Source organism: Marmota monax, unplaced genomic scaffold, assembly GCF_021218885.2.
Source record: "Marmota monax isolate L192 unplaced genomic scaffold, Marmota_monax_Labrador192_F-V1.1 WCK01_AAM20220418_F8-fsc00199, whole genome shotgun sequence".
NCBI lineage: Eukaryota > Metazoa > Chordata > Mammalia > Rodentia > Sciuridae > Marmota > Marmota monax.
In genome coordinates, this window is record NW_026694340.1 from 2,837,609 (window position 1) to 2,865,515 (window position 27,907).

Below are 27,907 nucleotides of genomic sequence, written 5' to 3' on the forward strand. Positions count from 1 at the left end.
GAGAGCTTTGGAGATAGCAACACACCCTATCTCGGAAGCTCGTGTTCTGCTACTTCATCCGGGCGACCTTGGGCTTCGAGACTTCTCCCGCTCAGTTTCCTCTTGGGAATCGGGAAGACCTAGGCTGCCAATGTGTGTGGGGGTGCGTAAGAAGGCAAGCGATTTGAGCTCCAGAAAGTAGAGAGTCCGCCTGGAGCCTACAAGATTTTGGACACAACGCCGTTCCCCTCGACACTCCGAATCCTCAACCGAGCCCAGACTCGCGCGCGTTCTAAAATGAGGACAAAGCCCTCCCCTACCTGGAGCGCGCGCGCTGTCGTGGCCAATAGGAAGCCGAAAGAAGGGTGAGTGACGGGAGGAGCCAGCCAATGAGCATGCCTTTTGTTGCGAGGTGTCTCCCCCGGCTCCAGTATTATAAAGAGCTCCACGAGTCGGCATTGTCAGGCGGCTGCACCGCGCGAGTCGGACCTGGGCTGTGGTCCGTGCGTTCTGTGTGGCGGCGGCCGAGGAGGAGGAGGAGGGAGCTCCATCGGAGCGGCTCCGTCAGTGGACGGAGGCGAGGTCCCGGCAGCGCGAGCTTGAGCGCGGCCGAGCCCGCGGCGCCTTCCCCGGCGGGTGGGGACAAGTGGGCCCCGCGGCGTCATCGGCGGCGAGGTGAGCGACCGGGCCGCGGGAGGCGGGCGGGAGCTCGGGCAAGAGTCGTGCCGGCCTGACGCGCTATCGCCGCGTGTGGTCGCTCATTGCAGGAGCCGCCGCGGCCTGCCCTACCATGTCGGAAACGGGTGAGGAGCAGCCCATGGAGACTACGGGCGCCACTGAGAACGGACATGAGGCCGCTCCCGAAAGCGAATCGCCGGCAGGGGCTGGCACTGGAGCAGCCGCGGGGTCTGGAGGCGGGACCGCGGCGCCCCCGAGCGGGAATCAGAACGGCGCCGAGGGCGACCAGATCAACGCCAGCAAGAACGAGGAAGACGCGGGGTAGGTGCGGTCGCGGGCGGACGGGGCCGCCGCCTTTGTTCCGGGGCCGCCTTTTGTTGGCGCCACGCGGCGGGGGGAGGGGCTGTCGGACCGGACCCCGCCACGCTCACTGCTCAGCTCTTGAGCTGCTACTCGCTCTGGAGTTTGTAGGAGTTTGTTGGGTCGACTTTGGCGCCGCCCTGGGGCCGCCCGCGCGCTGCCGGGCCGAAGTCGGCTCCGGGGCGGACGGCCCGGAAGAGGGAAAGCGCTCGGACCCGGTGCCCGGCCGGGTCTAGGGCTGCGCAGGGGCTGTGTGGGCGGAGTTGGCGCGCGCCTGGGCCCAGGCCTCCCTCCTCCGCCTCTTCCCGGGGGCGGAGTCATGGTCTGAACTCTGGGCGGTCTCGGCCCCAGGAAGCTTCGAGTTCCTTGAAACAAGTTCTTGGAGGTGGTGAAGACTGGAAGGGACGCTAGCCCATAGATTCGTGGTGGTTGGATACCTTATTTTCAGTTTTGAGTGGTCTGGGCCTATACCCCTGGCAACGTTTCCGTTTTCGCTCAGAGCCTGGGACTGCACGGTGTGGTTAAACGTCACTGAGATCAGAGGGCAGTGGGGTCCAAGTTGAATTGAGATTGGAGGACAATAGAATTTAACATTCCTTAAAATGTAGTGCCCTTGTAGACTCTTAAGGGTGGGTGTAGACTTTGTCTACAGGATGTTGGCTTTATAATCATTTCATTGAAAGCTTAAAATCACAGCTTTCTTACAAGATTTGTTGCCATGCATCTCACTCTACCATTTCAGAAAAATGTTCGTTGGTGGTCTGAGCTGGGATACCAGCAAAAAAGATTTAAAGGACTATTTTACTAAATTTGGAGAGGTCGTGGATTGTACAATAAAAATGGATCCCAACACTGGACGGTCAAGAGGGTTTGGGTTTATCCTCTTCAAAGATGCTGCCAGTGTGGAGAAGGTAAGCTGGGTATCAGCAGTCTCAATGTATAGGATTTGAAATCTAAAGATACTGTTGTACAGAATGTTTAGCTTGTGTGCTGTGCAGTTGAGTGCTTTGGGACAAGTAGGTTAGGACTGTCACATTCTTGTTTTTGAGGGATTAATACAGGTTTAATGGGAAGTAAGTGGTGAAATGGTTCAGGAAGAGTATTGTTGGTGTTTGTTTCTTTTTATGTGCGTATTTCTGGGCACCATGCTGAACATTTTACTGTGGGTATTAGAACTGAGTCTCTTAGATTATTATGAGGATAAGCATTTAGCTCCATATAGGAAAAAACGAAATCCTAAGCCTCAAATTTTAGTGGAAGAGATCACGTAGTTACAGGTAGAGTGAGAATTCCAATCCCTAGCAGCCCGACTCTTAAGTCTGCTCATAATCACTGCTCCTTTATTGTAAAGAAATGGGCCCTACATTGGGACTTCTTGGGCAGGGTGGGTAAGGGCTCAGTGGACTATTACTGACTTTGGAGAAGTCATTGACTATACAATTAAAATAGATCCCAGCACTGGATAGTCAAGAGAGTTGGAGAGGAGAGGAGGGGACTGATTTATAGGTGTTTAGGTGAACCAGGTGTATTGGGAGCTTGGAGAAAGTGGGTTGGAAGATGGGCTGGGGTGGAGTTTGGAGGGCATGAAGCACATTTTGTGTACCTGTGTGGGAATCTTGAGGCTTAGAGAGAAGGGCCTCCATGGTCATTTACTGAATAATAATCTGATCCCTTCTGTTTGAAACAGGTCCTAGACCAGAAGGAACACAGGCTGGATGGCAGGGTAATTGACCCTAAAAAAGCCATGGCCATGAAGAAGGACCCTGTCAAGAAAATCTTTGTAGGGGGTCTGAATCCTGAAGCCACAGAGGAAAAGATCAGGGAGTACTTTAGAGAGTTTGGGGAGGTGAGTGTGGTGGCCTCATGAGTGGCCTGCCAGCTGCTCTGAGACTGCTTGCTTCCTTCTTGGTCCATCCTTGATAGTCTTGACTAGTTGGAGCCCTCAGTAGGGCTTTCTTACTCTCTGGCCTTTTAATGGGTCTTCTCTCCAATAGTTTATACGCAATGGTAGGAGGGGTTTGGTCCTGAGCATTGTTTGTTTTTACAGATTGAGGCCATTGAGCTTCCAATGGATCCCAAGTTGAATAAAAGACGGGGTTTTGTTTTTATTACTTTTAAAGAAGAAGATCCTGTGAAGAAAGTTCTGGAGAAAAAATTCCATACTATCAGTGGAAGCAAGGTATGGTGTTTTAGCTGTGTGTGCTCATCTTTCTGTTCCTGGAAAGTTGGCTCTTGCAGGTGTGGGTTAGGTTGGGTTATGTCAGAGATTAATTAGCAAGTTAGTTCTCCAAAGTACGCGCTTGACTTGACTGGAGCAGGTGGTCTTTTAGAACTTATGCAATTCAATAGACTACCTTTTATGGTAAGGATTTTGAGGATTTGCCCTGTTCCTGATGACCTCTTTTTGTTCATCTTGGGATATATCCCTTTGGGCACTGCTCTAGACAATCCTTCCACAGGCAAAGATCCTAAAAGAGCATCTGGGGACCAGGCCAGCTTAAATCCAGGACCAGTTTTGCCTTCATATGTGGAGTCATGTGTAGTGAAAGGTGCACCTCCTCCCCTGAACTCTGGTAGAGGAGAGAATAGTTTAAGCTTCAGGATGGCAGTTAGCAGAGTTAAAGGTGTGGCCCTCTGTGGCTGGGTGTGGCAGGCTGTGTGTCTCAGCAGGAGTGGAAGTCAGATAGGTGGGACAGGTAGGGTGGGGCTTCTAGAAGTCCCCATCCTGACTAGGAGTTTAGAAAGCTCCAGATAGGGATTAGGTCCCTAAATGTTTTATAAAATAAGCAGGTGAGATGTGAGTTGTTCCTATAGTGGACAGTGACAGACTGCTTTATGTGCATGCGAACAAAGCAGTGGTAAGAGCCTCTAAGCTAACATTTTAATGGTGGGTGTTACAAATAAGTATTCAGTTGAGTGTAATCAACTCAATTTTTAATTAAATGGGTTAGAAAACAGACATCACTTAGCAGGTTCAAATGTCAATTAAATGTATCTTATGTGGGGACACACAATGTGTAGTGATTTTTACTGTTTTTAATGGAGGTGTCTGTCAATATTTTCCTTAAGTACCACTGATTTATTTTCAGGGACACAATCCCCATCCCCTTGCCCAGTGCAGATGTTGGGCAGGAAGGAAACTGACCCTCTGGGCCTGTGGTGGGGATGTAGACATGGTCTTATCCCAACGGTTAGTGCTTGGAAGAGCAGAGGGATGGGTGGCAGTGTGGTCTCAGGCAAAGCCCCATGCTGAGCCTCAGAAACTGTGATGGAGGTCAGGGTTTTCTCAGTAGAGTATTTGGGTGGGATGAGTTTCTTCTGTAAAAAGAGAAAAGAAAGAAAAATGAAATGTCTCTAGTGCCCAAGACCTCTCTGAAAAGTCTCTGGTCTTCTTGTTCAGCAGGACAGAGGTGGTGCCAACTCCCAGGCCATCTGTCCTCTGTTCCCCTGATGTCTGGTGTGTCTTGCCCTCCTGGGCTGTAGTTGGTCCAGTGCATTTTCCTAGGAAAGGTTCTCTTAAAGAAAGGCCCTGGGTTTTAGTTGGTTTTAGGAGCTTTTAGCACACATGGATTTCTGCCCCAGCATATTTTGAGCAAATTGACATGCCCAGTCTACCATCTGAGTGTTGCAGTGAAAGTCTTTGTCCTGAGCTAGCCTCACTGGCCTGACCCACTGTCTTTTTGGCTTTTAGTGTGAAATCAAGGTGGCCCAGCCCAAAGAAGTCTATCAGCAGCAGCAGTATGGCTCTGGGGGCCGAGGAAACCGCAACAGAGGGAATCGAGGCAGTGGTGGCGGTGGAGGTGGAGGTAAGTGAAACTTCAATGAAGATGGGTCCTGTTTCCCTGCCTGTAAGATGCCTTCTGTGCCTGTTTTGGGGTTGCCTCTGGTGTTCTGTGCAGCATGGGTGGGCAGGCAGTGTGTGAAATGGGAATGGGGCAGGAATAGGAATGGTTTTCCTGGGTCAGCTGTGTGCTTTTGCTGCTGTGGCTCCTGGAATGGAAGAGACCTGTCTGTCTTCACTTGTGCGGCTTGGGGCCCCAGGGCAGAGGGAGCATTTGCATTGCATTCTGGGCGGGGGCATGATGGGTTGTGCTTGGCTCTGTGGCTGTCCTCTGAGTCTTGGTACACACAGGGGCCAGTGGGCAGAAGGGTAGGGCAGAGCTGTGCCAGGCGCTTACCTCCTTCCATCACAGGCCCTCTGACTCCAAAGCCTGAACTGCATCTTTTTCAAGGCCAAGCTGCCAGGGAAGGGTGGGGGTGATCAGAGGGTGACTTGAGTAAGCCACTTGTACCCCAGGTGAAGTTAGCATCCTGGCCTCCTGATCCGGTCTCAGGCCCAGAGCTGGGCCCAGGGCCCTCTAAAAACAGAAAGCAGCCCCATGGCTTCTGCCTGAGTTGCCATTGTAACCCCGCCACCCAAAGGGCAGGATTTCCTCCATCCTAGCTCCTGCGTGTGCTAAATGGTCCATGGGCCCCTGTGCCCTGCTCCCCCCACAGGTCAGAGTCAGAGTTGGAATCAGGGCTACGGCAACTACTGGAACCAGGGCTACGGCTACCAGCAGGGCTACGGGCCCGGCTATGGCGGCTACGACTACTCGCCCTATGGCTATTACGGCTACGGCCCCGGCTACGACTACAGTAAGTAGGAGAGGGAGGCCCTATCCACTCCCCCACCAGGGGGGCAGGTCAGACAGTGCAGGGGCCACTGGCAGCAGGGGCTTTGGAGTCAGACAGGCCCTGGCTCAGGCACTGGAGCTACCCAGTGGAGTTCTAGCTCCAGGGCCTCAGTACAATAGAGGTGATCCCTACTGTACAGGGTTGAGGATCCTGTGAGGATGCGTGTCAAGCGCCTGGCACAAGGTAAATGCTCAGTAAGTAGTAGCTGCTACGTTGTTCTTGTCCCTAGGTCAGGGTAGTACAAATTACGGGAAGAGCCAGCGACGCGGTGGTCATCAGAATAACTACAAGCCATACTGAGGCGGCAGCAGGAGCAGCTGACTGACTGACCGCACACGCTTTGTTGGATACGGAGTGAACGCAATTATGTACCAAATTTAACTTGGCAAACTTTCTATGGCCTGTCCCATGTGCATCTTATTTAAAATTTCCCCCCCAGAAATCACTCTCCTGTTTACTATTTCCAGAGCTCTAGTTTTAGGCGGCGTGTGGTGTCTCAGGCCAGAGCGGCATTAGGGGTTGATTTTATTACCAGGTTACCTAGAACCAGGTTGGAGGGTCTGCTTCCTGCTGCCGCTCTGCAGCCTGGACCTGTGGACCCTGGTTGTAAAGAGTAAAATGTATCTTAGGAAACCAGTGTCACCTTTTTTCCCACCTTTTAATTTTATATTATTTGTGTCATACATTTCCTGTAATGGAAGTGTTAATTTTACTGTACTTTTTGGTACCTTTTGGGAATCTAATGTATTGTAAGGTATTTTACACGTGTCCTGATTTTGCCACGACCTGGATATTGAAGCTATCCAAGCTTTTGAAATAAAAATTTTAAAACCCCCAAGCCTGGGTGAGTGTGGGATATGCCGTGAGACCTACCCAGAGTATGGGTGCCAGGTGCTCTGGGGCTGGGGCCTTCTCCCATAGCGAGGTCTTTCAGGTGCTGACCCAGTTGTGGGTTACAGCTTGGATGAAGGACCTGACTACTGACCTTTTGTGAGCTGTTTTGGGTCTATATCCTCCATCTCTGGAGAGCATCCTGTCAGGCATACACACCCTACACATCCTTGGTTGGTTTTCTCAGCATAGAAAGCTCACTGAGGGAGGAAATGGCTATTCCTGCCCTCTCATCCTAGCCAACAAGTGCAGGCCAAGTTTTAGAGACTTTCTGGTGGGGATGGGTAGATAATACCCAGGGAAGTAAGAGCTTCCCACCTTTGAAGAAAGTAACCTGTGAGAAGGAGCTATTAGAACAAGAATGTTTTAGAAGGTTCATTTTGCTAAGGATAATGGCTGTTGATGGTAAGAAACAATCTCTGGGTCTCTTAAGAACAAGAGGCAAGGCCCACTCACCTGGAGGATGTTTGACTGAGCAGCGCTGAAGTCTCAATGTTTCACAACTTCTCACTTTCTCTTCCATATCTGAAAAAGACCACAAAGCCACCCCAATGGAACACCTTTCTCTGGAGCCTTCAGTGTCCAAAGCTGCTTGGATAGCAGTTTAGAGACTGGGCCCACCTACATGGCCAGTTTCATACCTGACCCTTACTCACAGAGGTGGGCTAGCAATTTCTTGGCAGGAAACCATACATACACCTGGAAAACATAAGCCAGCCCTCAGTTCTCTTGTTACTTTCAGGCTGTGTCCAGGAGTCCTAAACCACTTCTGTAGCCAGTTAGCTTCTGGTTTGTTAGGCTCCCCACAAATAACACTATCCATCAGAACCCCTACCATCTCAAATTGTCTAGCAGGGATTGGACTTTGTTCAGCTCCAGGGCCCTGGGCATATGTGTACCTGTGGTCAGCAAAGAAGTAACCCAGAGGTGGAAAGGAAAGATTGCTTTTGACATGTTCCACAGATAATTTTGCCTATATGGGGGTCTCAAAGGTCTTCACAAATGGTATACAGCCTCACTCAACAGGGCTTAATCTCAGTTTGGTAGAGATGTAAGTAGATTGAGGGGGATACACTGGGCTTATTTTTGACCATTCTAAGTGATTGGGGAAGAAGTTTATTGTTGTCCCGTCTCTGAACAAATCTCATTTCAGCCACCCCCCAGCTAGGTGAATGTGTTCCTAGCTTCCAGTATAGAAGGAAGCTGCTGCCATCTGTGTCTCAGGGTGACTTTAAGCACATGTAATGGGGTCTAGCCCAGGTAGGTGGGTCTTGATGCCCAAAGGGCTAGAAAGCTCTTTTAGGTCCAGGCAGGAATAGGAGAGGCTTGGGCTGGAAGGCCCTTCACAAACTTGGTGTGTGTCTAAAGGATATCCTGTCTTCTTCTGGGCTCTCATGCCCCTTAGTGCATGCTGGGGGCTCTAGATAACATGGTCAGTTGCTGTTCCAAGCTCACCTGTCAGAATGGCATCCAGCTTTGTCACCACCAGTTGTGCATTGTCCAGGCTGAAACACATTGGGGGCTTAAACTTCAGAATGTTCCTTCCAGGGCCATCAGCACTTAGCAAAATGTAGTTTTCCTTCAGCCTGTGAGGACAGGACACCCCTTTGACATTTAAGCCTTCTTCATCCTCACTTTGGCTTAATGTCCAGGATTCAAGCTACACTGTCTTCAGAGTCCTTCACCAGTCACTTCCCACCAAGACACTGCCCACCAAGACACTGCCCTGTCCACCCTGCCAAAGTCCTGCTCATCCTGTGGCCCAGCATTAATGGCCCTTGTCTGGAATGCACTTGGCTCTGAGTCTGCTGCCCCCAAAATGGGTCTGACTTCTCCAGTCTATACCAAGCCAAGACTGACCAGGGTTATCAACAATGCCTGCATTTCCCTTTTTTTGTGCATGGCTTATGGTGTGTAGTATGTCCCCTTTCTAATGAAACATGTCTAACATGAATGGAATGAGAATTCTGTAACATTTGCCAAGCTTCAGTAACTTCCCTCCCCATGCCTCCTAGGGTAACTTGTCATCCCAGACAGGACTATTAATTTCCCATTCTTTTTGGGAAGATGAATAATTTTTAATATTCCACATTAATATTTGGCCACTGACAAAAGGGTCTCAAATGACTTATTTGTGTTTTGACTTATGCTCCCATTCTTTTTTATTTTTTATTGTTACAATATTACCAGGGGTGGGGTGGGGCTTGTTTTTTCAATTTGTCTTCTGGCTTCTTTTTCCTGTTCCATTCTTTGCAGCACATTGGAAAGAATAAAGTTTGAACTGTGGATTCTCCCCTGGGCCTAATCTAGCTCTGCCACCTAGCAGGGTCACTGCAGGTAGAACACCTGTCCCATATTTACTGTTGTGAAGGTGTAAGAATTAACCTGGTATCTGGCTTCTCTGCCACCTGACCATTCAGAATCCCCAAGGCTCATTGTGAAGATGTTGGGTGAGCTGGCAGGGACTGGCCACTGCAAACATTTGAGGGAAAGGATTTACATTAATATGGTATAGGGTGAAATAGCACACAAGATCTTGAATGTTTCATAATTTGAATAAAGGCATACCAGAGAGGGTTTCTGTTGGGGGGGGGGCAGGTAGGAATGGGGAGTGGAGATAAAGAAGACAGTAATAGGGGAAGAGGTCCTGAGGCCTTAGGTCCTGCCTGGGGTTCAAGTGAAAGACCCCAGGTTAGGAGGCTGATAGAGTGAGCCCCAGCTGCACATCTCCAGTCCAGAAGAGGGGGAAACCATTCCAACAACCTGGCACTCTGGGAATGGGGAGTCCCCCCAGTCTTGGTGGTATAGTAGCCCTCAGATGAAGCTTTAGGAAAGCTATTTCCTTCTCCAGCCCTGTGTGAAATTTAGGGCTTCCTGGCATTGGGTACATGGCTGACAGCTATAATTTCCTGTCCTGAGAGCTCAGTTGAGAGGGTCAAATCAGCTGCCTCTGCCCCTCAGGCCCAGATACTATAGCTGTTTAGCCAGATTTTTGGGAACAGGGTGGACAGAGGGAGGCTCCCTCCTATTCAAGGCCTTAAGTTGTGCAAAGAGGCATCATGGTGATTTCTACTTTAGAAGGCAACTTGAAGGAAAAAAATACCTGGTTACCACATAGTCAGCCTCTTGGGTTGCTGGCATCCTCGTGGCCTCATCTTGGACCAGATCCACACCAATGAAGAGTCCAACACCCCTGGAAAAGTTGACATCTCAGAAGGCCAGGTCTAAAGGCCACCATCCCTACTCATATTCTGCCTGGGCCTCAACCAGACACCCCTGTTGGAACTATCTGGGACTGTCCCTGTGCCTCCTGTGGAGGCAGAGAGCCTAGGAACCCTTGGAATGGATGAAAACAGTTCTGGGGAATAAACTGGGAAGGGATGGGGGCTGGGTTGTGGACAGAGGAAAGAGGGTTGGGGTCAGCCTGTGCTCAGACTGAATCTGAGCTTTCTTCCCTAGAAAGTACAGTGTTGAGTAGCAGTTCCTCTGGAATGTGGACATAAAAATTCTTACCATCCATATTAGGTTGAATAATATGGACTATCCTGAGCCCTGGGAGGTCCTTGGTTATTGGGGGGTTGACTGCTGTCTCAGAGCCTTACCTGACATCACCAATGATAGGATGTTTGGCTTTTTGTTGCCTGAGAAGCTCCATCAGAAAGCTGCCCACACAGGTAGCATGAGCCTGCAGTCGCTCCTTCTCTAAGACATCCAGGACTGCCAGCCCCACAGCACAGGACACTGGGCTGCCCCCAAACTGAGCCAGGGGACAAAATATGTCAGATACCCAGTAGAGTGGGCCACATACCGCACAGAATTGCTACACTTCCAAAGGAAGCGACTGGAGCACAGGTCCTGAACCCCACAGGGCTCAGAGCTCTCAGTAGATGGAGATCTCCTGTGGTCCCACTGGATGTCCTACTTTCTGTGGCTTCAAGCCAGGTCAGGTATCCCTGGAAATGCAGTTAGGAGCCCCACAGAACCACTGGAGAAGGTGTGTTTCAAAAGAGCTAGTGCTGTCCCATCCTCCTTCAGAGGCCTTAGGGTGGCAAGTCATTGGCTGTGCCCAGATCCACAGCTCTGGACTGTACCCATCACATTTGTAAAGGAGGGTTCATAACAGCACACCACAAAGCTTACCAGGGAAAAGTCACTCTGGGTGGCATAAATTCACAGCTCTGTTGGCTGAGCCTGTAATACCCCTGCATTTTATTTGGCTTGTGTGGCATTTCTAAAAGCTTGTGAATTGGGTTCATAAATTCTTGCAAGAGACTTCATACCTTTATTTCTGATAAAACAAACATGGCCTATCTGGCCACACAAGGACCAAGCAAGATCAGTGGTTCTCTTCAGGCAGTGAGTGCATTAGCTTGCTTTTCCTGTCCAGCCTGACCCCACAGGTGTCTGAATGGGACCTGTGTTTTAAAGGATCAGAAGTCCAGTGACTCCTGAGGTAGGGAGATCACAAAAAGGCCAGCCTCAGCAATTTAGCTAGGCTGTAAGCAACTTGATGAGAACATTTCTCAAAAAACGGACTGAGGATGTGGCTCCATGATAAAGTGCTCCCCTATGTTACAAAAACCAAGCTTTGGGGCTGGGTGTGTAGCTCAGTGGTAGTGTGCTTGCCTAGTTTGTGCAAGGCCCTTGAATCAATCCCCAGTACTGCCAAAAAACAAAAACCAAGAAATTTAGGCATAACAATAATGATTTTTTTTTTAAGTGTAAGGTTGAATGAGATGCAACAAAGGTATGTACTTGTGCAACTTTCTCCACGATGGCTACAGAATATTTCCATCACTCCTCCAAGTTTCTTGTACTCTCACTCCTTCACTATTAGTCCCAGGCAACCATTGACCTGCTTTCTGTCATTCTAGCTTTGCCTTTTCTAGAATGTGATTTAAATGGAATTAAAGAATTATATATCCTCTTGTGCCTAGCTTTTGCTCATTGTTTTTGGAATTTGTCCATACTGTTATAAGTGTCAGTAATCTGTTCATTTTGTTGTATAATTATTCCATTTTATGGATCTGCCATAATCTGTTTATCTTCTGTTGATGGATCCTTTGGCTATTTTAATTTTTGGTTATTATGAATAAAAATCCTATGAATATTTGTACACAGTCCTTTGTAAAAACTATGTTCTCATTTTGCTTAGGTAAATAGGTGTGGAACTGTTTGTTGGGTTTTAAGGTAAATGTATATTTACATGAAAAAAACTCCATTCCCATCAGTCTGTGAGACTCCAGTAATGTCTTACTCGACATTTCATTATCATTTGGAATTATCATTTTTTTTTTATTTAACATGAACTACAGGTTGATTAATCCTTATCCAAAATCTGAAACTTTACCCCACTCCCCATATTAGGGATTGAATCCAGAGCCTCATGCATGCTAGGCAAGTGTTCTACCTTTGAGCTACAACTTCAGCCCTTTTTAATTTTATATTTTGAGACAGGGTCTCGCTAAGTTGTCAGGCTGAGAACTTGAGATTCTCATGCCTCAGCCTCCTGAGTTGCCTGGGATTACAGGCATGTGCCACCACACTTGGCTACAGCTCAGTAATTTTGAATTTAAAGACCAGAGTGAGAGGGCTGTGATTGTGGCTTAATGGCAGAGCACCACTTGCCTCACACATATGAGGCAATGGGTTTGATCCTCAATACCTCATAATTTATCTACAACTAAAAAAATATTTTAAAAAAAGCCAACTTGTTTAAAAAAAAAAAAAAGACCAGGTGAGAAAATTCCCAGAGGAAAAAGTGGGGGAAACAAATATAAAACGTAAATAAATCTAAGTTATATGGAAGATGGATGGAAGTGCTAATATCTGAATAATAGAAGTCTTAGAAGGAGAACAATGATATGAAAATGTGCAAGTAGGGGCTGGGGTTGTGGCTCAGCGGTAGAGCACTTGCCTAGCACATGCGAGGCCCTGGGTTTGATCCTCAGCACCACATATAAATAAAATAAAGTTTTGTGTCCCAACTACAACTAAAAAATAAATATTAGAAAAGAAGAATGTGCAAGTAGTTGAAATAGATCTGGAATTAAAAAAAAAAAAAACCTACCTCAGATGTAAAGAATTCACAGAGTATCAAAAGGAGAAAGGTGAAATGCATATATGGACATTATAAAATTTAAAATAAAGACAAAAGAAATTTTCAAGCTGGGTATAGTGGTGCATGCCTGTAATCCTAGCAATTTGATGGGTTGAGATAAGAGATTGCAAGTTTGAGGACAGATTTGGCAACTCAGCTAGACCCAGTCTCAAAAAGAGCTAGGGATGTGGCTCCGTGGTAGAGTACCTGGTGTTACTCCCCAGTACTAAAAACAAGGAAAACTGCAGAAATTTCCAAAAGAGCCAATTGCATAAAAAAGGAACAAGAATTGATGACTTAAAGTGATAGTGATGAAAATGACAGAATAAGGTCCCTGCCTGCCCCCCACCCTTTCCAAAATTCTCTCCTCCATAAAAGGAACAATACTAGCAAAACCCATCAGAATTCAGGAAATGGGTTTGAAGCGTCTTTGGAAGCCCCATTCTTTTGAGAACTCGTTTGATCTTCCTGGTGGCTCCCTGGAAGACCTCACACAAAAGGGGGAATTTAGTTGACATTGGAGGAGTTTGCCCAGTGTGAACAACCTTTTCTCCAGTGTATTTGTTGATCAGAAGCAATAGTTTAACATCGTGGCTCACTATTGGGACAAACAGTAGATTAATAAAAAAAAATAAAAATAAAAAGTTGGGAAATGAGATGTCTATAGGGACTCTGAAAAGCTAGCTCTGACATATTCCTGGTAATTTAAGGGGCATGCATATACTTAGGAATATGCTCAAGCCAAATATATGTGTATGTTCAGAAAGAACTGAAAAGCCCTAAACTCACCACTGGAAGGATTGCTCAAGTCCAGGAATTCAAGATGAGCTGGGCAACACAGCAAGATCCCATCTCAAAACCAAACAACAAAAAAACAAAAAGCCTGTAGAAACGTCTGGACACAATCAAGTAGACTAACACAGTCCCAGATGGGGAGAGAAGAGGAAGAAAATATTTAGTAAAAAGTCCTGTATAACTTAAAATGGACAATGTTTTGTTGTCCCCTCAAAATTCTTAGGTTGAGATCCTAACACCCAATGTGATGGTATTAAAAGGATAGGTAATCAGGTCATGAGGGTTGAGCCTTCATAAATAGGATTAAACTTTTTAAAAAGACTCCAGAGAGCTCTCTTGCCCCTTCCATCATATGACGGTACAGTGAGAAGTCAGTTTTCTGCGACCTGGAAGAGGATCCTCGCCTGAATTCAACCATCATGACACCCTGATCTTAAGACTTTCTGCCTCTAGAACTGTGAGAAATTTTGGTTGTGTTTGAGCTACCCAGTCTATGGTAGTTTGTTATAACAGCCCAAATTGACTAAAACAACTTCAAGCAGCAATTAAGGCTGGGAGCAGTGACACTCCTGTAATCCCAGTAGCTCAGGAGGCTGAGGCAGGAGGATTTCAAGTTCAAAGCCAGCCTCAATTCAGCAATTTAGCAAGGCCCTAAGCAACTCAGTGAGACCCTTTCTCTAAATAAAATATAAAAAACGGGCTGAGGGATGTGGCTCAGTGGTTAAGTACCGTTGGGTTCAATTCCTGGTACCAAAAGAAAAAAAAGCAATTAAGTTTCTTTTCACAAAACACAAGGTTCAGATTGAGTTTTTACCAAACTTTCAAGGAACAGATCATTCCAATTTTATGTAAAGGGAAAGAATACTTCCTAATTCATTCTACAAGGCTAGCAAAACCCAAGTTACAAGAAAAAAATTCTAGTTAAATTTTACTCCTGAAAATAGATGCCAAATTATAAATAAAATATAAGGAAGTAGAATATAATAGTGCATAAAAGTGAGAATATCCCACACTCAAGCTGGATTTGTCTCAGGTATATAAAGATGGTTTATATAAAAAATACAGCTGGGCACTGGTGCCACATGTCTGTAATCACTGTGATTTGGGAGGCTGAGGCAGGAGAGTCTCAGGTCAGCTTTAGCAACTTAGACTCTGTCTCTCCCACTTATGTATGACCTTTGGTTACTAAATGGAGGTAGCATATCATATATATATATATAGGGTTGGGAATGTAGCTCAGTGGTAGAGTGGCCCTGGTTCAATTCCCAGTGTTGCTAAAAACTAAAAAAAACAAACCCAAGCAAATATTATCTGTTTATTTATTGAGGTGCTAGAGATGAAACCCAGGGCCTTGCATATGCTAAACATACATTCTGCCACTGAACTACACACCCTCAGGCCACAAACATCATCCTAAATGGACGGATACATGCATTCCCATAAACTGAACAAATATGCCTCATGTCCTATTATTTATTTTGTAGTGGAAGCCTCTCATCCTGTGTAATTAAACAGCTGACATTATTTGGTGATAAGATTATTTATACAGGAAAAAACAAAAAAAAAAAACTTCCTCTAATTCTTAGACATAATAGAGTTTAGCAAGAGAATGTGGATAGTCCATAGTTTTTCTTTTTTGGTATTAGGGATTGAACTCGGGCACTGACCACTGAGCCACATCCCCAGCCCTGTTTTGTATTTGTTTAGAGACAGGGTCTCACTGAGTTGCTTAGCATCTCGCTTTTGTTGAGGCTGGCTCTGAACTTGTGATCCTCTTGCCCCAGCCTCCTCAAGCCTCTAGGATTATAGGTGTGCACCACCGTGCCTGGCTCTGATTTTTTATAACAGAACCAAACAGTAAATATACACACAAGTCACCATTTATGATGGTGAATATATTCAATAAAAAATCTAGCAGTGTGCACGATTTTTTTTTAAAAATACCTTTATTTATTTTTATGTGGTGCTGAGGATTGAACCTAGTGCCTCACATGTGCTAGGCAAGCACTCTACCACTGAGCCACAACCCCAACTCCTATATGTAAGATCTTTATAGGGAAGATTATAAAACATGGAAAGTTACACCATGTTCCTGAATAGGAAGATTCAATATTGTAAATAAAGCTTTTCAAATTGACCTATAGTTCAAGCAGTTTCCCTAACAAAATTCCAACAGGGCATTTCTTAAAGTGTTTATAAAGTGAGAGAGAAAACATTTCTTGAAGTTTATAAAGTGAGAGAAAAAGTGGTCAGGAATAGTCAGAACTCTTCTGAGCATGAAAAAAAGGTAAGAGGGACCTTCTTTATATCAGATAAGAACATATTATGAAGCTCATAACAGTAATAAAGTAACGTGATACAAGAAGAGAGACAAGTTAATCAAAAGAGTAGAAATAAAAGCTCTGAAACAGACCCACTTATGTATGTTATGTATGACCTTTGGTTACTAAATGGAGGTAGCATATCAGTGAAGTATAAAGGGATCAGAGAAAAATGATGATTCCTGATGTACACCCTACATTAACTCCAGACAGATTAAGGACTTGTATGTCAAAACACTTAAAATATTGATAGTATATTTTAGATATTTAGATCTCGAAGTAGGGAGAGATTTCTTTGACAATAAATGAAAAACTATAATAGAAAAGATAGGTCAATGATGTTAAACATTGAAAACTGGTTTATCATAAATACAAAAAGTTGAAAAGCCAGGTTATTAACTGGATGAACATATTTATAATATACACATTGACAAAGAATTAGTTTCAAGAATATATAGAGGGGCTGGGGCTGTAGCTCAGTGGTTGAGCGCTTGCCTAGCATGTGTGAGGTATTGGGTTCGACCCTCAGAACCACATATAAATAAATAAAGGTATAAAAAATACAACATTTAAAAAAAGTATATAGATATGTTTGTGTAGGTATACACACAAACATACAGACACATGTGTACACAGATATACAAAATTCCCACAAATAAGAAAATCATCAATAATTTTAAAATATGAAAAAAACATGCATTTCACAGAAGAGGAAATGCATGGTCAATAAAATTAGGAGATGCTTCATATAATTTGAAGTTAGGGAACAGCATACCAAGTCCATATTGGCTACCATTCTACATGGTTCTTAACTGGCAAAAACTAAAAGGTGTTGATGAGGACATACATTGCCAGTGAAGGGTCTTGTGAACTATTTTGGAAAATGGATGCCATTGTCTCTTAAAATTGAGGGTGGATACAACCTCTGTGACCTGGCAGTCTTACTCTTAGGTTAATTCATAACCTATCCTTTCACTTCTAAGAAAAACTCGGCACAGGAGCCCAGTTCATAATTGCCAAAAACATGGAACAACTTCAAAGCACATTAATGGGAATGGATGAATAATCTGTGGTACGTTAACACAGTGAGTATTATAAAGCAAATTACAGTGAAAAGCAATATGGATGAATCTTAGTAATACAATGCTAGGTGAAAACAACAAAATCCAACTAAATTCAGCAAACAACTAGAATAAATAATGAACTTAGGATTCAGAGTGATAGTTATATAGGTGATGGAGGCAATGAGATGGTTTGGGGCCAAATAAAAGAATAAATGTAGGTTATCATCAAGGTCCTAACTTTTATTTGAGATGATGTCCTCCCAAGTTGTTTGTAACATCAATAAGGTAACCAGGTAAATTGTTAACTTGAAGAATATGCAGGGACAGATGATGAGAGTATTTTATGAAACAAGGGTTATACTTAAATCTAGTTATGTGCACTTGATGTTCCAAGTAAAACACGTATATGAAACAAAAACTCCAGGATCAAGCTTCACTGGGTCATTGTCTTTCATCAAATACAACACTTTCTTTTTACACAGCAAATACCTGCTCATTATTCCAGATTTGGCTTTGGGCTTATCTTCCACACAATGCCTTCACCACTTGTCCCACACCACTTGGCTTACCTCCTGTCTGGGGCGCCCCCTTTGCTCTCACAGTGCCATGAACACTATTTCCATTAAGTCATCTTCCACTGATATCATGATGGTACCATGACCCTGTCTCCCCTGACAATGAGCTTGTTCAGAGGGCACAGGCACTGTTTGTGTCACCTGGGCACACAGTGAAAGTCTGCTGAAAGCACCAGCCAAAATGTTACTTTTTTTTTTCCCCTTGTGGTACTTGGATTGAACTCAAGGCCTCAAGCATGCTAGGCAAGAATGGGACCATTCTTTACCACTGAGCTATATCCCATCCCTTTTATTTTAATATTTAACCCAGGGGCTCTCTACCACTGAGCCACAGCCCCAGTTTTTTTTTCTTTTAATTTATTTTGAGATAGGGTCCTGCTAAGTTGTCCAAGCTGGCTTCAAACTTATGATCCTCCTGCTTCAGCCTCCTGAGTTGCTGGGATTACTGGCTTGCACCACTGTACCCAGCATTTCCCTCACTCTCAATGACCTTCTCTGCCTTATTTAGCCATCCTGAAACTGGTTTAAGCTCTGGAATGTTTTGATCTCTAGTTCAAACTGCCTCTTTTGACAGTTTAGTGGATCTTCAGCTCTGTCCTTTCCTGTTCTTCCTGTGGCCTAAGCACAGATTTGGGCCTCCTTTCCTGCCTGTTACAGTCTTCTGTGATTCTGTCTGCATCTTTCCAAAAATTACTTCAGACCTCATCTTCCATGATTAAAACCCTCTCACTGGAACTCCAGGTGTAGCTTAGTGGTAGAGTGCTTGCCTAACCTGCAAGAGGCCCTGAGTTCTGTCCCCAGTACTGCAAAACAAACACACCCTTCACAGTTCCTCACTGCCTTTGGATCATTTTAGATTGTCTCTGCAATGAAACTATGGCTGACCACCATGCTCTACTTGCTTACACTGCAATCTCCATCTTGGGAGCCATTGAACAAAGCTATTGGGTCAACTTCAGTTAGAGAAAGCTCTTGATCCTGTATCACAAAGACAGGAAACATAAAGCTACCCTCTGACGTGAAATCTGTTCCTGGGTTATCTGTTTCCCTAAAAAACTCAGCTCCTCATGCAGCTGCTCAGCTTTCTGGCTCCAGCACCTGCCATAGGGCCTAGCACACTGTAGGCAGCTTTGCTGCTCTTTCTTAGAATCTCTGCACTGGGCATAGTACTATCCCTGCCACCTTTACTATGGGTAATCTGGAGTCTAGTAAAGCCCATGGTGTTCCCTTGCCCTGGAGCCTTCACTCACCGTGTTGAAGTATTCGACGCCGGTGGCTTCAAATGCCCTTGACACAGCTTGGGTGGTGGCCACGCAGGCAATTGGGTGGCCATTGCCAATGGACTTGCCCATGGTGACAATGTCAGGGACAAAGTCTTCCCCCTGCAGCTGGAAGGCCCAGAAGTGCTTGCCTACTCTGCCAAAGCCAACCTGGATCTCATCTGCGACAAAGACCCCTCCAGCCCTGTGGATGTGCCTGTGGTGGAGGACAGATGGCCATCGGGGCTTTGGTGAGAGGAATTTAACCAGGAGTTGGGAGGTCTTAGGGCTCTGAACCTGGATCTACCAGCAGAAAGGTGGGGTGGTGGAGGGCAGGGGGAATGGGCAATGGCTAGCCTTCTCTAGGCCATCATTTCTTTAAAATATTCTGGCAAGCAGGTCAGGCTGTGGTTGGGATTAGGAACACAGTTTTCTGCCCTCCCTCTGGCAGGTGCTGCCCACCTACTTACTCTGCTACTTGGGAGAAGTAACCAGCAGGGGGAATGATCTGCCCTCCCACGCTGGGCAGAGACTCCACGAAGAAGGCTGCAATCTGTGGATGAGACACACATTGGGAACACCACCAGGCAATTCGGTGTGCCCTGCTGATGCTGGCTCAGCGGTAGTCCCCAGCAGGACCAGACGCCATCACTGCTGTACCCTCCTTTGGAGCCCATGTCACATCTGATGGTTTGAGACTCGGGTTTTCTTTTAGGTCTCAAACCAACACTTACATATGGATGCCTCCGTCCCCTTGTTCTTGGTGTGTCCCTAACTATAAATTCACTGGTATGCCTGTTCCTTCCTTCCCCTCTCTGGTGACCCGTACCAATCTCATCCCTCCTGCCTTGGACAAATATGGTCCCATTCTTGATTGCCCCCTCCCTCATCTAATCAGTCATGCTGATATTGATTCTACTTCAGTAACATCTCTGAACTCACTACTTCCTCTCTGACATGCCTGCCTCCCAGAGGACTTGCCTGTTTCTGCCTTGGCCTCATAGTTGTCATCTACTCAACTGGACACTTCTACAGTGTCTCTCTCACAAGACCACAGGGGTGACACTACAAGCCAGAAAGTTGAACTCTTTGCTGTCCTGCTTAAAACCCTTTACTGACCCCTCTGCTCACAGCCATGACTTCCCAACTGTGTTCTGCCTGGGAACTGCTTCAGAGGCCATTGGTAGGATGTGGGGGGGGGGCTGATTGGGTGGGAAACTGATCCTCTACCTCTGCTGCAAACAGAGCAATGTTCTTTCCAGGTTTTATGGAAGTGGCTGCACAGCATCTGAAATCTACAGGTCAGACTTTCTTGGTCTGATCCTGCCAACCCTTCTGGTCCCACAGCCCACCTTTCTTTGCCATGTATCCTGTGTTTTGCTCTGTCACTCCTTCAGTGAAGTATTCCAGAAAGTCTTCACCCCAGTCACCAAAACTGCCCTTTGTGGGTACTGTTCTGGGTCACAGCACATTTCTCCTGTTTCTGCTTGTCCACTTCATTTCCACTATACTGCCCTGGTCAGGCTTCCCCATTGCTCACTTAGAACCAACACAGCCTCCTCAAGATCCCTCCTCTCAGGATATCCCATTCACATCCATCCCACACAGCTGGGATAGATGAGAGAACAGCTCAGCCCTGTTATCGCTCTCCCTCTTAAAGCCCTTCACTGACACTCATGGTCTCCAGTGCAGAGTTCCAGTCACTCACCACAGCATTGGGATCCCCTGGCAGATGGGTCCTGTCTGCCTCTTCAGGCCCACCTATCTCCACACCCACAGTTCCTCACCTCTGCACAGGCTATCCTGTTTAGGAGGCCCTTCTTCCCCTGCTAATTCCTACTCACCTTTTACTATTGCAGTCAGGTAGTACCTTCTGCAAGGACCTGCCTTCGTGCCCACATAAGTCCTCCCTGGGCCTTGGATGCCTATAACATCTAGGATGTTCTCACCAAAATTCTTGGCTGGGCACCTATTAGCCCCACCTCATGCACACACTAAATTCCAAGAGGGCAGGGCCTCATTCTGCTTTCCCTCTAGGCATCTAGCACAGCGCAGGTAACAGTGGTGGTGACATTCACTAGACTGTTGAGGGTGTGGTTACCTTCCTGCCCTTCTCCTGTGCATTGCTGACAACACGTTTCACTTCATTGGCATAGGCCACAGCTGGATTGGGATGGTCCTCTCGGTAAGGGCCCCGGTAGGTGTCTGGGAGAGGTGCCTGTAGGGAGTACAAGCACTGTGTCATTCTGGCTTCGGGGTGGGCACCAACCTGTTGCCATTGTGGGTAGTGCATACCACATGGACCCACTCCTTCTGGCCATCCAGGTACCGGAACTTGTATGGACTGATGTCAATCAGGGAGCTCAGGTGACCGTGATAAGCACTGGGGAGAAAAAGGGAGGGCTCAGGCCCCAGTAGCATGTTCTTATGATCTAACCCTGACCACTGCCTATCCACTGCCAAAGGCAACACAAAGACCCCCAGCTCTTGGACTGGGAACAAGCATGGGCCTTGTAGTAAGACTTCCTACAAGGCCACTAACTGGCCATGTCAAAATACTGATTGCTTAATCTCTCTGGGTCCAGTTTTCTCCTCTGTGAAGTGTGTTTATGGCGTCTCCTTCAGGGTATAATGTATCTTAATTGGGCTAATGCTCTAAGCCCAGGCCTGGGTCTTCTGCACATCAGATACTCAATACATAGGAGCTATAGCTGGAACAGTTTGAATATCTAAATGAAGGACTTTCAATTCCTTACAAAGCATGTCCTCCTCCCCAGGAGCTGCCCTCCCGGGACAGTGGCCTGATGATAGAGTCCCTGGGAGGTATCTTTGGGGCATAGTCCTGTGCCTGTCATGTTTCAAGGCTTTCATCCTCTGTCTAAGGTAGCCAAGGTCAGAGTCTCACTGATCCTCAATAAGCCTATGGGCCTGAAAGTGGCAGGCAGGGCTATGAGTTTCACTTACTGGTCTAATACCACCACGTCCTGGTGTCCCGTGTATTGGCGAGCCAGCCGCAGGGCCAGGTCATTGGCTTCTGACCTATAACAGTAAAGGTGGGCACGGCTTGGACAGTCACTCAAAGGTTCTCCACAGAGAAACCATGTGAACAGAGGAACCCTTCCAGCAGCAAGAAGATTCTTGGACTTCATTCATTTAGTCATTTGTTTGATAGACATAAAGTGCCTCCTATATGCTCAGCCCTGTTATCACCCTCCCTCTTAAAGCCCTTCAGTGACACTCTGGGGTAAAAAGAGTAGGTAAAACAGGAGGCCCTGGCCTCTTTGAAACTTACATTCTGATGTGTCATGAAAGCCAAAAAAACAAAGAGTGATCATTTTTCTAAGTGCTAGCTGTGGGTCCAGCGTACTAAGGGAGAATCGGATGGGCGCTACTTTAAATAAGAATGTGTTAGGGGTTGAACTGTGTTGCTCCAAAATTGTTATGTTGAAGCTCTAACTCCCAGTATCTTATATGTGACTTTATGTGGAAATAAAGCTTTTGAAGAGGTAGGGTAAAAGAAGGGCTTCAGTGTATCCTGATCCAATCTGACTGGTGTCCTTAGAAGGAGAGGAAATCTGGATGCACAGAGACATCAGGGATGTTTCCACACAGATGAAAGGCCACATGAGGGCACAAGAAGGAGGCAGCTCTCTGTGAGTCAAGGAGAGAGGCTTCAGAAGAAACCAATCCTACTGACACCTTGATCTTGGACTTTTTGCTTCTTAGAAATATGATATAGTACACTTTATTGCTGAAGTCCCCTAGTCTGACATTTTGTTATGGCCACCCTAGCTAGGGTCAAGAGTGGCTCTTTAAGGAGGTAACACCTGAGTCTTGAGGGAGACCATTCCAGGCAGAGGGAGCAGCATGCACAAAGGCCCTGATGGAGGCAGGAACTTGTGTCAGAGAAGCAAGAGAAGACAAGCAAGGCCAGAGCCTAGGGAGGGCAAGCCAGGAGAAGTGCAGAGTGCTGCAGGGGCCACATTCACAGGACTGGGAAGGAGCCTGGGTTTTCTTTTCAGTGACAACAAAGCCAATGAGGAGTTTTAATCAGAGAAAGCACATGATTCAAATCCCATTTTAGGAGGCAGTCTGTAGCTATATGTCAAAAGGGAATGAAAGTGGAAGTGAGGAGACCTAGGAGGTCCAGGTGAGAGCAGGGGATGGGGAAGTGCTTGGAGTAAAGGGATTTTTTGGAGACAGACAAGATGGGACTGAAGCAGAAATGCATGTATTTAGTTTCTTCCTTGAGCAGAGATGTGGATAGTGATGCCATTTATGAGGTGAGCTGATGTGAGGATGGCAGTGGTGGGGCTGGGAAGGCCGGGAGTCGGTGGCTGGGAACATCAGGGAGAACCAGTGTAATGGTCTCACACTAGGTGTCGCAGAAGACATGTCTTGATTGTTTCTGGATATGTGAAGTTGGAGACGTTTGTCAGATGTCAAATGGACAGTTAGAACCTTGAGTCTGGAACACATGGGAAGCATCTGGGCTTGTGATATAAACTGGGAGTCAGCAGCACACGGATATTTAATACTGAGGGAATGGATGAGATCATGGAGCAAGAGGACTCAGAGAGAAAAAAAATGGCCCAGGACCAGTCCAGAGGAATATAGCAAGAGGTATTGGCAAAGGATTCAGAGGGGAGTGGCCAGAAAAGCTGGCAGGATACCAGGAAGGCACCAGAAACCAGAGGAAAAAATTTCCAGAGCACGGTCACTCTGTCAAATATTGCTGGAAGACAGATAAGTCAAAGGTAGCCAAGATTACTGGATTTGGTAACATAAAAGTCATTGGCACCTACACAGAATGAATTTGGTGGGTTAATAAGCCAATAGGAATAGCTCTTCCTCCTCTGCTGAGAAAGTACCAACCCTGCACCAATTCCCTGCTCTTCCAACTGGGGTTCCAGTTTAGTCTGTCACTTCTTAGCTCCTTTCTTTGAACTGTTTCCTTATCTGTCAAATTAAGATTGTAAATTTTACTTCCTAGAAGTAATTCAGGGAACTGATGAATGATAAATGGCAATGGCAATAATAATCATCATTACTAGGCTGGGCAAGTGCTCAGTGGTAGAGAGATTGTCTACCATTTATAAGGTTCTGGGTTGCTTCCATACCACCATAAAAACAAACAAAAATCACTACTATAATCCAAATGCCACTACCTACAATTGTTGGAATATTCTCTCTCAGATATGCCATGATCATCTGCCTGATTCTGCTGTCACTGCCACTCTCATTGTAAGCTACAATCACCTCCTACCTGGCCCCTGAATTGGCACCAAACCCTGTCAACTCTTGCTTTCTGCCAGCCCTGATGACATCACTTCCCTAACTAAAACCCTCTGATGTCTTCCCAGTGCTCTGAGGATACAGTGTCCTCACTTGATGGATAAGGTCCTTGGGTGATGGGCCCTGGGTCCCTCTCCAGAGTTAGCTCACACCCTTTCCTCTTCCTCTTTCAGTTCTTCAAGTGTGCCAGGATGCTGTGCCCCTTCCTATGACAGGGCCTTTGCACAAGCTGTTCCGTGTGGTAACCGACCTAGACAAGAGTATTTGTGGTGGAGTAGGCAGCACCCTTCCTTCCTTTTCCCCTAGTTTTCTCCTGAGCTTTTAGCTTAACATTGTTTCCTCAGGGAAACCTTCCTGACCTTCCAGAACAGGTCAGGTCCCCCCAAATTTTTGGGCCTCATTATACCATATGCTTTTTCTCCAGACAATAACTTTTCTTGGTAATTTTATATTTCTTTGAAGAATCATTTGATGTTTCTGCTTCTACTAAGTAGGGGTCTTTGGGCCTTATGGAAGGCAGAAATAAAGGAACACATTAATTCATCAAGCCCCAACAATGATCCTGGAAGAGAGGCAATGGCATCCTTTACTAAAAGAGAAGAAAACTGGATCCAACAGAAAAAGAACCAGGATCCACACTTAGGAAGCACAGGAGCCTCTCCCTGAAGCCTACACCATGCTGTGCCTATGTGAGTGATTCTTCTTTGGTGCCTCACTCTCTTGCTAGGGGCTGGCTGCAGTTCACTTACCCGGAATTCAGGAAATAAAACACACAGAGCTTCTCTGGCAGGGTCTCCGACAGCCTCTGTGCATAATCCACGATGTTGTCGTGAAGGTATCTGCTGTTGGTGTTGAGCACCTGGTTCTGTTCATGTGCAGCTTGGACCACGAGAGGGTGGCAGTGCCCGACTGCAAGAGGGCCACCTCCATCAAATGGCCGACTCCACTCGGCCAGTCCCACTGGGCCTCCCCCAGCCCCATTCTGGAAATCCAGCCAGGGGAGACACAGTTACAAAGGGAGAGGTGGAAAAAGATGAGTTTAAGATGGGAGCGGGGGTGGGGGTGGGGGTGGGATGGGGATGATAGATCTGGAAAGGAAGATCTAGAAAGAAGTTCCTGGGATTCCAGCAGAAGGAAAAGATTCTCTAGCAGAAATCCTATTTAGACAAACTATGCCTTTAAGGAGGCTTCTGTAGGCCTTTTCCTTGAGAGGCAAGGATCAGAGGTGATTGTCACATGGCTTGACTTGACCAGTTGGTGGGGGCTGGAGGTAATCTTGATTGCCAAAGGCCAAGGATAATAACAAGGAACATGCACTAGAGCTTGCCTAACATCAGGCACATTCAAAACTAAATTTTGTTAGTTAACACATATTTCTCCAGAATACTTGGAGGTGAATGTCTAGTAGTACATGGTCTATTATGCAGACGAGCAAACAGGTATAGAGAATGAAATAACTTGTTCAAAATCACAAAGTTGGTAAGTTAGCAAAAACTAGAGCCCTGGCTTTTTAAAAAAATATATATTTTAGTTGTTGATAGACCTTTATTTTATTTATGTATTTATACGTGGTACTGAGAATCAAACCCAGTGCCTCACACATTCGAGACAAGCCCTTTATCGCTGAGCTACAACTCCAGCCCTGAGCCCTGGCTTTTAACCTGTTTTATTCACCTCCATTTTGCCTCCTAATTCATGGACTCCTTTTCTTCCATCAGTTCTGGCAGTCCTAGCTGAGTGACTGAATTTCTGCTTCAATTTCCTTACCAGCACCTGAAATGGTCAATGTAGCTGAATCCCTGCCATAATCCCTGCACTTGGCGATGGCTGTGCTGCAGTGCTGTTCATGGCTGGGCTGTTTGTCACTCTCTGAGCTCATCATCAGTCCCAGGTGGAACTGAATCCACACACCTAGACCTCTGACTCCTGCCTGAGACTTCTACTGCTACTTGACAAAGACTCGGCGTTCTCTGCACATGGATGTGAGTCAGCTCAAGCCAGGCTCTCTACAACTGGCATCAGATTCACAGCCTCTCCTGCCCCACCAGCCTGAGGTGATACTGACCATGAGCCACATTGTTGATGCAATCGATGTATTCTCCCCCTTGTTCATCATACAGGTATTGCCCTTGGCCACGGACAATCTTAACTGGATCCTCAGGGAAAAAAAGTCTGCAGGAAGAGCTGTGGGGACAGACCAGAGGTGGACAGCCATGTCTGAAGACCTGAAGGGACCACCTACCTCCTCACCTCTTTCTGGTTTCTGGAAAGAACAAAAACTTTAAGGACAAAGTGCTCTTTCCTTGCTGCCAGGCTTCTCATTCCATAGTAAAGAAGGAAAAAAATGGGGCAGGAAGTTGCTAAGACTTAAAATTGTTTAAGTCATATTAAGCCTCAGTGGCCTTGCTCATTTCCCTGTGTGCCCACATCAGTTGCTTAGATCCTGGGAAAAGGAACTGCCCCAGTCAGACCCACGGGGCCCTGTATGGCTGTATAAGGAATGGCACCCTTAGGTAGCTGTCTCTCAGCCCTAAAGATTCCTTGCCAGTTAAGTGGCCCTGTTGCCCCAGATGTGTGCTAGTCTTGAGCTCTGGCTGGAGGATGCCTTCTCCTCCCCTGCCATGTCCCATTGAGGGCCCCTCTCGCAGGTCAAGTGCATACTTCCTCTAACGCTGTGAAGGACTCCCCACCCCACCCTCCGTCTGAACTTTCAGCCCTCCCAGGATCACTCTCAAGTCAGGTCCTGGTCGTGCTGAAGGGCCACCAGTGGGCGAGGTCCGCCCAGGTGCTAGGGCAAAGGCTGTCTCCCCAGGCGCCCGTGGCGAGAGCTGCGGGGAGGGTGACATGGGTTCCCGAGCCTCAGGGTGGGCCCAGGAGCCGGCGGGAAGCCGCTGCGAGGAAGCCGCTGCGGGAACCGCCTGCCCAGGACTGCAGAGCTTCAGAACACGAGGGGTTGCGGCCCAGATAAGGCCGGGAGGGAATGGGAAGTCGCGGGCTCTGTGCCGAAGGCGCGCGCGCGTCGTGCGTGCGCGCGCCTAGGTACCTGAGGAGCCGCTGCCGCAGGGACAGAGTGTCTGCCTTGGCGCGCTGATCGGTGGCCATGGCGCTGCGCTGTCAGTCGGTGCAGAGACGCAGCGCCGAGAGACTAGGCCGCGCGCGCTTGGAATCTAGGGCCCCGCCCCGGCCCCGCCCATGCCTCCCCCGAGACTTTGGCCTCAAGTTTGCATCTCGGGCCCCGCCCCCAAGTGGCCCACTTCGCTTTCGTTCTTTCATTTTGGCAAACGAGCTTCGCAGGTTTCCGGCTAGCGAGTCATTCCTTGTCCTTCTCCCGCCGGGCCGGGTTTGCGTCCGCCCTGCCGAGTGCTGTCCTGGCTTTGGTTCCGGGACGCGCTTTTGGCCTACCCGCTTCACATACCCGTGCCGTTGTCTCCCCTTGCCCCGAAGAAGTGTCCCCAGGTGATCCCGCCGCTGCTCCCAGCGCCCGATTGAGCAGCACTCAATCCTGGCAGGCTACGCTTGGAAGAGTTGCCGTCTCCGTGCATAAAAAATGATGCAGTGTGAGGATTAAATGAAAAATGTGCAAATGATATCCACTTGGGGCCTGGTATGCACCAGGGGCGGCAGAGTAGAAGACAGGCCTCTCCAGCTCCTGCAGGAGCAGCAGGAAAGTAGGGCACAACGGGCATTACTGGAGCTAACTAAGGGCTGGACCTGTTTCCTGCTGGAGTCCAGGCGGGGTGAATTTGAGATGATTCAGTGTTTAGACTGGAAGAGAGTTGGGAAGTCTCCTGAGCTGTGTTATATTGTCCAGGAAACTGAGACCCAGGAAGGGAAAGGCCTTTGCTAAAGGCTTGACTCCAGTTTCAGGGAGTGAGAAGAAAAGATCTCCAAGGGATTGGAAGCCTGGAGAGCA

The 27,907-nt window shown here is 47.1% G+C and overlaps 2 protein-coding genes and 1 long non-coding RNA gene across 8 annotated transcripts; 2 read left to right on the forward strand and 1 right to left on the reverse strand.

Annotated features, from left to right (window-relative positions):
• Positions 1 to 423: 423 nt before the first annotated feature.
• Hnrnpab (heterogeneous nuclear ribonucleoprotein A/B) lies at positions 424 to 11,705 on the forward strand. 2 transcript variants are annotated; one of them, XM_046467559.2, is made up of 8 exons: positions 424 to 654; positions 747 to 978; positions 1,760 to 1,928; positions 2,705 to 2,863; positions 3,065 to 3,196; positions 4,709 to 4,823; positions 5,515 to 5,655; positions 5,924 to 11,705. In XM_046467559.2, the coding sequence occupies exons 2-8, from the start codon at positions 770 to 772 to the stop codon at positions 5,992 to 5,994; spliced, it is 996 nt and encodes a 331-aa protein (XP_046323515.1). In that variant the 5' UTR covers positions 424 to 654; positions 747 to 769; the 3' UTR covers positions 5,995 to 11,705. The 2 variants fall into 2 exon arrangements, with proteins under 2 accessions (XP_046323515.1, XP_046323516.1); XM_046467560.2 differs by lacking the exon at positions 5,515 to 5,655 and having other exon boundaries at positions 425 to 654.
• Positions 3,935 to 27,168, reverse strand: Phykpl (5-phosphohydroxy-L-lysine phospho-lyase). 5 transcript variants are annotated; one of them, XM_046467558.2, is made up of 13 exons: positions 27,038 to 27,114; positions 26,060 to 26,178; positions 24,744 to 24,903; positions 21,664 to 21,738; positions 20,995 to 21,082; positions 20,801 to 20,917; positions 19,170 to 19,252; positions 18,691 to 18,916; positions 10,188 to 10,342; positions 9,689 to 9,778; positions 8,041 to 8,171; positions 7,042 to 7,110; positions 3,935 to 4,335 (listed from the first exon to the last, which is right to left on the reverse strand). In XM_046467558.2, the coding sequence occupies exons 1-13, from the start codon at positions 27,094 to 27,096 to the stop codon at positions 4,304 to 4,306; spliced, it is 1,404 nt and encodes a 467-aa protein (XP_046323514.1). In that variant the 5' UTR covers positions 27,097 to 27,114; the 3' UTR covers positions 3,935 to 4,303. The 5 variants fall into 5 exon arrangements, with proteins under 5 accessions (XP_046323514.1, XP_058442516.1, XP_058442517.1 ...); XM_058586533.1 differs by lacking the exon at positions 27,038 to 27,114 and adding an exon at positions 5,196 to 5,375 and having other exon boundaries at positions 24,744 to 24,976; positions 26,060 to 26,209; XM_058586534.1 differs by lacking the exon at positions 27,038 to 27,114 and having other exon boundaries at positions 24,744 to 24,976; positions 26,060 to 26,209.
• On the forward strand, positions 18,850 to 26,099 carry LOC131425062 (uncharacterized). Its single transcript, XR_009228909.1, has 3 exons — positions 18,850 to 18,950; positions 19,151 to 24,683; positions 25,765 to 26,099. It is a non-coding gene; the product is annotated as an uncharacterized LOC131425062 (long non-coding RNA).
• Positions 27,169 to 27,907: the final 739 nt, after the last annotated feature.

What these genes read in the sequence shown, in the direction of transcription:
- Phykpl (XM_046467556.2), bottom strand. Translation starts at nt 26,209, where the DNA reads ATGGCTGTCCACCTCTGGTCTGTCCCCACAGCTCTTCCTGCAGACTTT. An exon ending in AGAAGGAGTGGGTCCATGTG is followed by an intron (nt 20,918 to 20,994) that starts GTATGCACTACC and finishes TACTCCCTACAG; the next exon opens with GCACCTCTCCCAGACACCTA. An exon ending in GCTGACTATGTGGTAACCAG is followed by an intron (nt 8,172 to 9,688) that starts GTATTTTTTTCC and finishes CTGTCCTCACAG; the next exon opens with GCTGAAGGAAAACTACATTT.
- Hnrnpab (XM_046467559.2), top strand. Translation starts at nt 770, where the DNA reads ATGTCGGAAACGGGTGAGGAGCAGCCCATGGAGACTACGGGCGCCACT. An exon ending in ATGCTGCCAGTGTGGAGAAG is followed by an intron (nt 1,929 to 2,704) that starts GTAAGCTGGGTA and finishes TGTTTGAAACAG; the next exon opens with GTCCTAGACCAGAAGGAACA. An exon ending in ATACTATCAGTGGAAGCAAG is followed by an intron (nt 3,197 to 4,708) that starts GTATGGTGTTTT and finishes TTTGGCTTTTAG; the next exon opens with TGTGAAATCAAGGTGGCCCA.